An 11,875-nucleotide genomic window follows, 5' to 3' on the forward strand; every position below is an offset into this window, starting at 1 on the left:
GTGGAGCGAGGCTGAGTTCTAAGACATCACCTGAGCTCCTGGATCTAGACATTCCTGAAGCAGGCTCTATGCCTGGACTTATCCGTTAGAAGAGTCATTGTATCCCCTTTTGTGCTGAAGCAGGCCTCAGCTTTCTGTCATCTACAACCAAATGAGTCTTGATGGACATAGAGCTAGACTAATGACAAGGAAATGTTGGGACAGTGAAGTGTGGGTTTGATGCAGGGAGCAGAGGAGGCTTCAGGAGCAGACAGGAGGCATCCAGCTAGGCTGGGAGCTCTGAAATCTCCCAGTAAGGTCATGCCTCAGGTTGAGTAGCAGTGAGCTAAGGGGAGTGGGTAGGGGAGGTGAGGGAGCAGCTGCCCTTTAGAAATGGAAATCCCAGTGGAACCGGCTTCAGCACAAAGGGGACCTTTCAGTTCTTCTAATGGGTAAGTGCTAGGATAGGTTCCGCTTCAGGAATGACTGGATCTAGGAGCTTAAACAATGTCTTACAAATCCCCTTTAACGGATGAACTGTAAGTTCTACCTGTCAGTCTAGGTTCTGACCAATATGTCAAGGCATCTGCCTTAAAGATCCTCCCAGTCAAGTTGGGCAAGGAGACATGAGTTTGTTCAATAAGTGTTTTTACTGAGGCCCTGTGATGAGCCAGCCCCTCCCTACCAAGGTAGATATTAGCCCCAGGGGGCATCAGCTTTTGGGTGTCAGATGCCAAGGCCAGTGAAGGAGACACAGCAGAGTGTGACAAACGCCCACCTGAGGGCTGGGTGTGGCATTGGAGTTGCGGGCAGCAGAATGCCTCTGTGTGTGCATGTATGTGTGTACACGTGTGTGTGCACATGTGTGCCTATGTGCACATTGAAGGAAGGACACAGCCCTTGTTCCACAATCACCCTGCCCGGCTGATCACCACCTCCCTCTATCCCTCTCTATCTTCCTCCCACCATACCCCACCAAATCCCTCCACTACCCACCCCACCCCGTGGTTCGGGAAATGTTGCAGAGCCCATAGCCCTTCTAGGGGAACTTAGCCCCTAGCGGGGTGGTCAGGTCTGGTAAATAACAAGTTGACATGGTTTGGCTGTGTCCCCACCCAAATCTCATCTTGAATTGTAGCTCCCATAATTCCCGTGTGTTGTGGGAGGGACCCAACAGGAGGTAATTGAATCATGGGGATGGTTTCCATCATACTGTTCTGGTGGTAGTGAAGTAAGTCTCATGAGATCTGACGGTTTGATAAGGGAAACCCCTTTCACTTGGTTCTCATTCTCTCTCTTGTCTGCTGCCATGTAAGATGTGCCTTTTGCCTTCCACCTTGATTGTGAGGCCTCCCCAGTCATGTGGAACTGTGAGTCCATTAAACTTCTTTTTCCTTATAAATTACCCCGTCGTGGGTATATCTTTATCGGCAGCGTCAAAATGGGCTAATCCACAAGCACTCTCTGCTGATTGGCTAGAAGAAGTCACCTGACCCATGGGTCAACCAATGACTTCCAGCAGTGCCTGGGGACCAGGGGTGGGGGTGGGAAAGAATTTTCAGTTTGGGAGTTTAGCTGAAAAATCCTGAGAGATCAAGGCTGAGGAGAGAAGATTCTAGAAAGGTCGGGTGATAAGGAGGTCAGGTGGCCACGATGGGCCTTGAGGAAGTCAGACCTCAAGTGAGAAGAGAGTGGGGCAGTGTTTCAGTTGGCTCAGGCTGCTATAATAAAATGCCTCACCCCCAGCAATTTATAAACAACAGGAATTTATTGCTTACAGTTTCAGGGTCTGGGAAGGCCAAGATCAAGGTGCCAGCAGAGTCAGTGTCTGATGAGGGGTTGGTCTCGGCTTTAACAATGGCACTTTGTTACTGCATCCTCACATGGCGGACAGGCAAGCGGGACTAACAGACCCCCTCAAACCCTTTCATGAGAGTGCAATCCCACTCACCCTCTTGACTCCATCCCCTCCAAAAGGCCACACCTCTTCATACCACTGCACTAGGGATTATGGGTTTTTTTTTGTTTTTTGTTTTTTGTTTTGAGATGGAGTCTCACTCTGTCACCAAGGCTGGAGTGAGTGCAGTGACGCTGTCTCAGCACACTGCAACCTCTGCCTCCTGAGCTCAAATGATCCTCCCTCCCCGGCCTCTGGAGCAGCTGGGACCACAGAAACGCACCACCATGCCTGGCTATGTTTTTGTATTTTTGGTAGAGACGGGGTTTCACCATGTTACCCAGGCTGGTCTTGAACTCCTGAGCTCAAGTGATCCACCTACCTCAGCCTCCCAAAGTGCTGGGATTACAGTCGTGAGCCACTGCGCCCAGTTGGGATTATGTGTTGATATGAATTTTGTTGGGACTCAAACATTCAAACCACAGCAAGTAGCCATGATGGAAGGTAACTCAAGGCAGGTGCCCCGAGCCCAGGAAAGAGTGGAGACAGTGGCCTGGGCCAGGCTAGGCTACCGAGGCCCACTCCCATCTACCCACCTCCTCTTGGCACACCAAGGGTTCCCCAAAGCAACTCCCTGTCATCTGCTCCTGGCCATCAGAAGACCTGGCCTGAACTCATCCCCACGCCAGGTCCATCCCCTAAAACTGACTCATGCAGGTTATGTCTGGAAGCAAGCAGGACAAACAAGACACTTAAGGAATGCAGAGAGCAGCAGGCTAGTGTTCCTAGCATGCACCCACCCCCACGTGTCCAAGCCCCACGTGAGGCTGTGCACTAAATCCCACCTCCCCACCAGCTCCCCTAGTGTGAGGCTTCATCCACATAGTCGCTGCCTTCTGCAGCTTTGTGACTCCTGTTTCCAAGAGTCATAGCTTCCAGCTTGGGGGTGAGCTTCGAGGAGTTGCGAGTGATGGGCTGACCAATGTCTTGAGGAAAGTGACTTCTGGATTGTGTGTCTGTGGGACGAGGACCTGGGGAAGAGAAGATGGGGGGGTCAGCTTCATGGGCACGTGGCCTGGGCGTTTCCACAGGGACCCGCTCTTGGAAGGATCTCAAGCTCAGCTTGAGCCTTTGTTGTTACTGTCTAGATTTGTACTAAGTCTTGAACAGGGAGCCCCACCTTTTCACTGTGCATTGGGCCCCCAGATCATGTAGCCAGTCCTGTCCTAGTTTCACAGCAGTGAAATGGAGGAGCAGAAATGATACCAGAAAGCCCCCATCCCAGGGCTCTCCCAGTCCTCCCAGGGGCCCCAAAGGATGGCTCTCCATGCCCTGGCACTGACAGTCTCTGATCAGCAATTTCCTCAAACAAAACAAAACAAAACAAAACAAAAACATTCCAGGCCTTACACCTCTCAGGATAAGGTCCTGCCTGCCACTCAAGGAGGAGGTGACAGGCAGACCTCATTTTATCGCACTTTGCCTTGTTGTACTTTGGTTTATTGCACTTCATAGATATTGCATTTGTTTTTCACGAGTTGAAGGTTTGTGGCACCCTGCATAGAGCGAGTCTATCAGTGCCAATTTTTCCAGCAGCATATGCTCACTTCCTGTCTCTGTGTCATATTTTGGTAATCCTCACAATATTTCACACTTTTTCATTTTGATTATATGTGTTATCGTGGTCTGTGATCGGTGGTCTTTGATGTTGTTATTGTAATTGCTTTGCTTTGGGGTGCCACAAATATCACCTGTATAAGATGATGAAGTTAATTAACAAGTCTCTGTGTTCTGACCTGTCACTGCTCAGCCGTCTCCTCCTCTCTCTCCCTCTCCTCAGGCCTCCCTATTCCGTGAGACGCAACAATATTGCAATTAGGAAAATTCATAACCCTACAATGGGCCAGGTGCCATGGCTCATGCCTGGAATCTCAACACTTTGGGAGGCCGAGGCGGGCGAATCACCTGAGGTTGGGAGTTCGAGACCAGCCTGACCAACATGGAGAAACTTGTCTCTACTAAAAATACAAAATTAGCCGGGTGTGGTGGTGCAGGCCTGTAATCTCAGCTACCCAGGAGGCTGAGGTAAAAGAATCGCTTGAACCTGGGAGGTGGAGGTTGCAGTAAGCCAAGATTGCGCCATTGCACTCCAGCCTAGACAACAAGAGTGAAACTCCATCTCAATAAAATAAAAATAAAAAAAGAACCCCAAATGACGTCTATGTGCTAAAGTGAAAGGAAGAGTTGCATGTCTCTCACTTTAAATCAAAAGCTAGAAATGATTAAGCTTGGTGAGGGAGGCAGGTCCAAAGCTAAGACAAGTTGAAAGCTAGGTCAAAAGTTAATCAAATTGTGAAGGCAGAAGAAAAGTTCTTGAAGGACATTAAAAGTGCTACTTCAGCAAACACATGAGTGATGAGAAAGTGAACCAGCCTTGCAGCTGGTGTGGAGAAAGTTTTAGTGGTCTGGATAGAGGATTGACCAGCCACAATAGTCTCTTAAGCCTGTACCTCATCCAAGGCAAGGCCCTTGCTCTATTCAATTCTAAAGGCTGAGAGAAGTGAGGAAGCTGCAGAAGAGAAGTTGGAAGTAAGCAGAGGTTGGTTCTTGAGGTTTAAGGAAAGAAGCCATCCCCGTAACGTGAAAGTACAAGGTGAGGCAGCACGTGCTAATGGAGAAGCTGCAGCAGGTTACCCGGAAGCTCTAGCTAAGATCATTGATGAGCACGACTGCACGACAGAGCAGGTTCTCAATGTAGACGAAACAGCCTTCTATTGAGAAAAGATATCATCTAGAACTTTCATAGCTCGAGAGGAGATGTCAATGCCTGACTTCAAAGCTTCAAAGGGGGCAGGCTCTCTTGCTGGGGACTAATGCAGCTGGTGACTTTCAGCTGAAGCCTTTCCTCAATTACCATTTTGGAAATTCTAGGCCCTTAAGAACGATGCTAAATCGACTCTGCCTGTGTTCTATGAATGAAGCAACAAAGCTAGATGACAGCACCTCTGTTTATAGCATGGTTTACTGAATATTTTAAGCCTAGCATTGAGACTTACTGCTCAGAAAAAAATATTCCTTTGAACATTTTACTGCTCATCATCCATACCACAGGAGCTGGGTGTTCAGGATCCTGGGCTGAAGGCCAAAAAAAAAAAAAAAAAATTTTTTTTTTTTGTTTTTTTTTTCTGCTCATTGACAATGCACCTGTTCATCCAAGGGCTCTGATGGAGATGTGAAAAAGAGTTAATGTTGTTTTCATGCCTGCTAGCACAGCATCCATTCTGCAGCCCACGGATTAAGGAGTAACTTCAACATTCACTTCTTATTCTTCAATAAATACATTTTACAAAGGCATAAGTGCAATACAGAGTGATTCCTCAGATGGATCTGGGCAAAGTAAGTTGAAAATTGTCTGGAAAAAATCATCAATCTAAATGGCATTAAGAACACTTGTGATTCACGGGAGAAGGTCAAAATATCAACATTCACAGGAGTCTGGAAGAAGTTGATTCCAGCTTTCATGAATGACTTTGAGGGGTTCAAGACTTCAGTGAAGACAGCAACTGCAGATGTGGTGGAAATAGGAGGAAAACTCGAATTAGAAATGGAATATGAAGATGGGACCGAATTGCCGCAATCTCATGAGAAAGCTTGAACAGATGAGTTGCTTCTTACGGATGAGCAAAGAAAGTGGTTTCTTGAGATGGAATCTATTCCTGGTGAAGATACTGCGAACATTGTTGAAATGACAACAAAGGATTTAGACTGTTACATAAACCTAGTTGGTAAAGCAGCAGCAGGGTTGGGGAGGCTTGGTTCCAATTTTGAAGGAAGTTCTAGTATGAGTAAAATGCCATCAAACAGCATTGCATGCTACAGAGAAAGCTTTCGTGAAAGGGAGAGTCCATTGCTGCAGCGGACTTCATTATTGGACTTCATTTTAAGAAATTGCCACAGCTGCCTCAGCCTTCAGTAACCGCCACCCTGATCAGTCAGCAGCCATCAACATCGAGGCAAGACCTCCACCAGCATAGAGAAGATGACTGGCAGAAGACAGATGATGTTTAGCACTTTTAGCAATAAGGTATTTTCACATTACGGTATATACATTGTTTTTTAGATACAATGTGATTGAGTGCATACCTAATAGACTACAGCCTCCTGTGACTATAACTTGTATGTGCACTGGGAATTCAAAAATTTGCATGACTTGCTTTATTGGGGTGGTCTGGAGCTGACCCATAATATCTCTGAGCTATGCCTATAGATGTCTCTTGGCGACAAAGAGAGGTGGGTGGGTCAGGACAAGGGGTAAGGATGTCATCAGCTCCTCTGCTGGAACCTCAGAGAAGAATGTCAGGATGTGGCAGGACAAATTTGGGCGTGTGGTCATTTTTTAACAACACAGAGCTGTGTTCTTTCCAGAAAAAGGAGTCTTCAATGGTCTGGCTTGAGACCCACAGGGCTCTGCAGACGGCCTGTGCTGTGGGGTCCTAAGCCAGATGGGGGATGGAGGGCTGGTGGCACACGCCCTCCTGGGGGTGCCCAGTGGCCTTGGAGGTTTCTGAGACTCCCTTTGCTGCTGGAAGGGAGTCCGTGCTCCCAGATGCTCATGGCCTGTGCTCCTGGCCTGTGCTCCTGGCCCCCGTTCCGCAGGTGTCACATGGGGCTCCCAGGGGTCCTGGAGGGAGAGTTTGAAGGCAAGGCACGTGGGGCCAGGGTCTCCTCAGTGTGCCAGGACAGCAAGGACATGGCCCTTGGGGTGAGGAGACCCTCTGGACTTCCAGGACATGCGTGCCCTCGGCCTTCAGGCACTGGAGGGTGGATGCTGGCCAATCCTCCAGATTCTGTGAATCCACGTTTTCTACCCACTGGTGGGATTGGGTGTGACCCCTTATTCCAGATCCCAAAAGGGTAGGAGTGGAAATCCTCCTCCTAATTCTTTCTTCATACGGGAGGCATAAATCTCATCCTGCCCCTCTCCTGCTGAAGGCCCCCATGGCTCCCAGTTGCCTTAGCATCGACTGCCGCCTGGAGCTAGACCCTGGCTCTGCTCTCCACACTCAGGTCACCCTCAGACCCCTGTGGGTTCCTGTACTGTCATGTCCTCACCTCCAGGCCATTGTCCACACTGTTCCACCCACCAGGTACACCTGCCCTGTATGGATCCACCTTGCATGGACCTGCCCTACTCTCCAGCTGCCCCTACCCCAGGCCCCGAGCTCCCTTCTGCAGAGTTGGGATCCTCAGGCTCTGCAACCAGCCTGTGCAGCTTCCAGGGGCAGAACTGTGGCTGGGAAGGTGAACCGCGCTGGTGTCCCCTCTCCCCTCTTCCTGTTGGCAGTGGAGCCCCTCCCCTCAGTCTCTGCTGAGCTTAGGCTGCCTCGACACAGGCGGCACTTCCCAGATCCCCCGTGGCTAAGTGCTGGCCCTCGGAACAGCACAGATGCGGTGGGTGGGCTTGGTCAAAGACAACAGCGGCTCTCTGTACCCTGTCTTGCCCCTCTGCTTGCTGGTGCCAAGTTCAACCCCACAGATGAGGATGGAGCCCCAGGGACAACTCATCACTGAGGTAAAAGAATCCCTGGTCTGCTACCCTCACCGAGACATGAGACCTGGGCTTCGAGCAGGCGGGGCCACCATGTGTGGCGCCTCCACTGCGGCAGGTCAGCCTGTGCCCTGATGCAGAACCTTATTTGCATGGCAACCCAGCACCTTTCTGGGCCCAAAACAATCATGACAGCAATAACACTCCTATCTCCTGAATGCTGGCAGGGCTGGTGCAGGGCTGAGCTCCGCCTTCAGATTTTATCTCAGCCTTGCAACCACTGTAGGGGTTGCTTCAGGCTATTTTTACCATCCCGCTTTCCAGCTAAGGAGACAGAGGCTCCCGGGTGCAGTGACTTGGGTGGGCCCCTCCACTAGGCGGACGGAGCCTCGAGCTCTGACTGTAGAGCTGCTGCTCCTCGCTATGGGTGAGCATTGCCTCCAGACTCTGGGAAACCAGAGATTAGCGAATGATCCATGAGAATGAATGAATGAATGAGTGGAAGGTGGGGAGAGAAAGAGAACACAGGGGTCCACTCGGTACCCCAGCTCACCTGCGTCCTCCCTTGGCTGCCTGTCTCCAGACCCTGCGACTCCCCCTGGGCCAGCCACCCCTGGGCTGATAGACATTTTGTTGCTGTTGCCGATGGTGGCATCCTCGAGAAAGCACGATTTCATGTAGATTCTCTGGGAGGCATCCCCCTTGGGGTGAGTTCTTGGACTGGGCATTCTTGCTTCAAACAAAGCTTCTGGGCCGGCAGCAGTGGCAGAGACTGTGGGTCAAAGGGAGACAGGCCTGGAGCCAGGAGCAGCTGGATAGTGGCCCGGAGCCCTGACCCCCAAACTGGCTCACCCTCCTCCCCAGACCTCCCACCAGCGGCCCACACCATCCCAGGCGCACAGCCTGTGCCTGCCCACCACGCCTCCACACGTGCTGTTGGGCTGCCTGGGAAGCGTCTTTCCACCAGCTGGTGGGTCTGCCCCACTGATCCCGCCCAGCTGATCTGGACGCCAGTGTCTTCTGGGATTCAGCTCCTCTCTTCTCTGCTGCCTGCTTCCCACTGCACTGGAACACTGGCCCCCACTTTTGGTTGAAATCTTATGGGGGCTCCCAGCCTGGCCCCAGCCCCTGTCATTTGGCTCTGCCCTTTCCCACCCAAACTTCTGAAGAACCATCCACACTGAGTCTCACCTCCTCCACTCCCCAGACCCCTTCTGCTCCCTGGTTCCCAGAAACCACCCCCGCAAGGTCACCACGACCCCTCTCGCTGAACCCCACAGATGCTTCCCTGGGCTTGCCAGCCTGGCCCCTCTCTGGTGACTCCTTTCCCGGGGCTTCTGCTTTCCTCCTCCCTCTCTGGCTTCCTTGCTGGTTCTTCTCCCCCAGCCCATCTCTGCATTCCCACTGCGGGGGAGGCCTTTGCCCGGGGCCCTCTGGTCACTGCAGCCACAGCACCTAGTAGGGCACCTGTCTTCCAACCTCCCTAAACACCATTCCAGTATCAAACCGTCACCCTACTCCAGCTGGCCCAGCCTCTGCTTCTCTGCCCATTTTACAAATGAGGAAACTGAGGTTTCCTGCAGTGGGTTGTAGGGGATGGGGATCCAGAGTGCTAGCTTTATTTTATTTATTTATTTATTGAGATGGAGTCTCACTCTGTCACTCAGACTGGAGTGCAGTGGTGCGATCTCCGTTCACTGCAACCTCCGCCTCCCGGGTTGAAGCAATTCTCCTACCTCAGCCTTTTGAGTGGCTGGGATTGCAGGCACATGTCACCATGCCCGGTTCTTTTTTTTTTTTTTTTTTTTTTTTGGTATTTTTGGTAGAGACATGGTTTCACCATATTGGTCAGGTTGGTCTCGAACTCCTCACCTCAGGTGATCCACCCACTTTGGCTTCCCAAAGTGCTAAGATTACAGGTGGGAGCCACTGTGCCCAGCCTAGAGTGCTAGCTTTAAAAACCCCACCTGCTCTGCTCTGGTTCAGCTGCCTGGTGGAAGGAAAGGAATTTCCCATCATGCTTCTCTGCCCACAAAGATTCTGGCTCCAGTTCCTTCCAGTGAGGACCCACGGGGTGACAGGGGTGGGTCTGGCCTCTAGATCCCCAGTTACCTGGAGGGCTGCCAGGGGGGCTGTGGGCAGGGCCCTCGGACAGCACGCCGTGAAGCCTCATCTCATTGCTGTGTCCCAGCTGCACCCGTCTGAGCATGGACCGCTCCATGTGGATGTCCTGGGGCCCCCAGGGATCATTCAGGGTCCCCTGAGTTGAGGAATGACCTGGTGCCATTGAAGGGAGGTGGCGGGGACCAGTAGAACCTGGCAGGGGACAGTGGCACAGCCTCACCAGAGATTACTGCAGGCTTCTTCCCCCTCCTCACCACCACCCACAGTCCTGTCCTCTGAATTCTTCCTAGACACCATCAAACTGGGGGCCAAAGACTTCAGGCTCTGGCTTAGACAGCAAGAGTACCTGGCAGAATAGCTCATTTTGGGGCTCCCTGGGTTCTCAGGACTGGGGCTGGTGCCTGGATGTTGCAGGGACACTCACAAATCCAAACAATGAGCTCCTCGTTCTGATTCCGTCATTCCCGAGCCTTCTGATCTCATAGAGACAAAGTCTCCTTTAGTGCTAACACCAAAGGCTCAGAGCCTCCTGCAGCGTTTTAACTGCCAGGGACAACATTTATTTTTATGGTGATTTTAATGGTTTTCATTTAAAATAATACTATAAAATTGTTTTAAAATAAAATTTTAAAAATGTGCACTACTCAACATTAATTAAATAATCAGACATGGGTATGGCCATAATCGGGAATGTGGGGCTCAGAGGATTAAAGCTGGGGAAACTATGATCTAGATTCTAGAACAAAGTTCCTAGTTTCACAATTGGGGAAACTGAGGCTGACAGTGGGGAAAGGTTCTCCCAAGGTTACAGGGAGTGTCCCGACTTTGGGGCTGAAGCTGTCACTCACAGGTGACAAGGCTGGGCTGACAGGTGGCTCTGTTCCCTCTTGCCACAGTGCCCGGCACAGGGTAAGGGCTCAAAGTGCAACACCGCATTTCATCCAAACCAGGATGGCACAGGTGGTGAGATGCACCCCAGTTTCCAGCCTGTTAAAATGTGGGGGAAAGTTGCGTGTCTCAGAACAAATACTGTGCTATGATCACCTCCCCTGTGGCATTCCGCAGAGGGAGAGGAAATTGAGTCGTTTCTCATGAAAAACACCGGACCCCATTGAAAATGAGGCACAAGGTCAGGTGCAACACAGAGCTACCCCATCTTAATTTTAAAATTTTATTAAAAAATAAAAATAAAATTAAATTTTAAAATGACGTAGAAGGTATCAGAATACAGGGAAATCAGGAGAGCTTTGATCCGGGCGTCCTCATTCTCAGGACGGCCACAAAGGTGGACTGTGGGGATCTGGAAGCAACTCTTTCCCCTTGGAGGGCTGAATTCCCCCATTCCCCATCCCTACCCTTTGCCCCCACCCAGTGGATCAGGTGGCCTCCCACTGAGGTCCCCTCCCCGGGCTCCCTCGGGTGACTCACCATCCTCCCCGGAGGCTGTGTGTCTTGTAATGATGTTCCCATGTCCAATCTGGATGGCTTCGGAGTTTGCAATGGAAATCCGGCCGTTCGGTCCATTCTGGCAGATCATATTGATTGGATTGTGCTGGTAAATAATTGAGGCCAACTCTGCTCTTCTTCCAGAACCTTCTGCAAAATAATATTCAACTCTATCCCTTCGCCCCTCTCTGTGGGTCAGGGGTTCCCAATACCAGTCGGCAGCACCAAATTCTCCTGGGGAGCTTGTTAAAACACCCTGGGCGTTCCGAGTCAGTAGGGCCAAGTGGGAGGCCAGAGCTGAGTGTTTAACAGACACCCCAGGTACCTCAGAGGGAGCCTCGCTTGAAAATAGCCCTGTGAGTCACCCTACCTGCGTCCTTTGCTGCCCCCATGGCTGGGCCGCCATGATTGCTGGCTGGGAGGGCGCCATGATTGCTGGCTGGGAAGACCGCAGGGGCCCCACACTGCTCTCCCTGGGGGGCAGCCACAGCCCGGACCCCCGAGCACCTGCACCATTGCCCTTCTCCCTTGAGTAGTGGCCGAGAGACAGCAGCCCACTGGCCAGATCAGTTGTGCTTCGCACCCATGACATTTTAGATATTTGAATTTGTCACTAGTGTTTAAAATCTGGTGACTGTCATGCATTATTCCTTCCTTATAGCAGCCCTAGGATGCTGAGACCCCCTCGGACACCCATCGTGAGTAGCAGAGTCGCCCTATGGCGGTCGAGGCAGGCACCTGCCCAGACTGTGTGGGACCCATCACCACCCTCTGGGGTCTCGGCTCCTGTGCCTTTGTGGGCCCTTCCCCCATACACAAATATTTAAATTACATTGTACGTCAAGGATAACCCAGGCTGGATTTTTAAATTAAATTAAATT

At 51.2% G+C, this 11,875-nt stretch overlaps 1 protein-coding gene across 1 annotated transcript in view; it reads right to left on the minus strand.

The window, feature by feature from the left end:
- Positions 1 to 2,196: 2,196 nt before the first annotated feature.
- Positions 2,197 to 11,875, minus strand: part of ZBP1 (Z-DNA binding protein 1) — a 23,916-nt gene continuing 14,237 nt past the window's right edge. Inside the window, exons 5-8 of the mRNA XM_011978180.1 lie at positions 10,977 to 11,144; positions 9,537 to 9,740; positions 7,978 to 8,196; positions 2,197 to 2,907 (exon numbers count right to left, since the gene is read on the minus strand). Of these exons, the coding sequence (XP_011833570.1) occupies positions 2,738 to 2,907; positions 7,978 to 8,196; positions 9,537 to 9,740; positions 10,977 to 11,144 (761 nt within the window). The 3' untranslated portion in view covers positions 2,197 to 2,737. The remainder of the gene's footprint in view (positions 2,908 to 7,977; positions 8,197 to 9,536; positions 9,741 to 10,976; positions 11,145 to 11,875) is intronic.

Source organism: Mandrillus leucophaeus, unplaced genomic scaffold, assembly GCF_000951045.1.
Source record: "Mandrillus leucophaeus isolate KB7577 unplaced genomic scaffold, Mleu.le_1.0 Scaffold19, whole genome shotgun sequence".
In the NCBI taxonomy this organism is placed as follows: Eukaryota; Metazoa; Chordata; class Mammalia; order Primates; family Cercopithecidae; genus Mandrillus; species Mandrillus leucophaeus.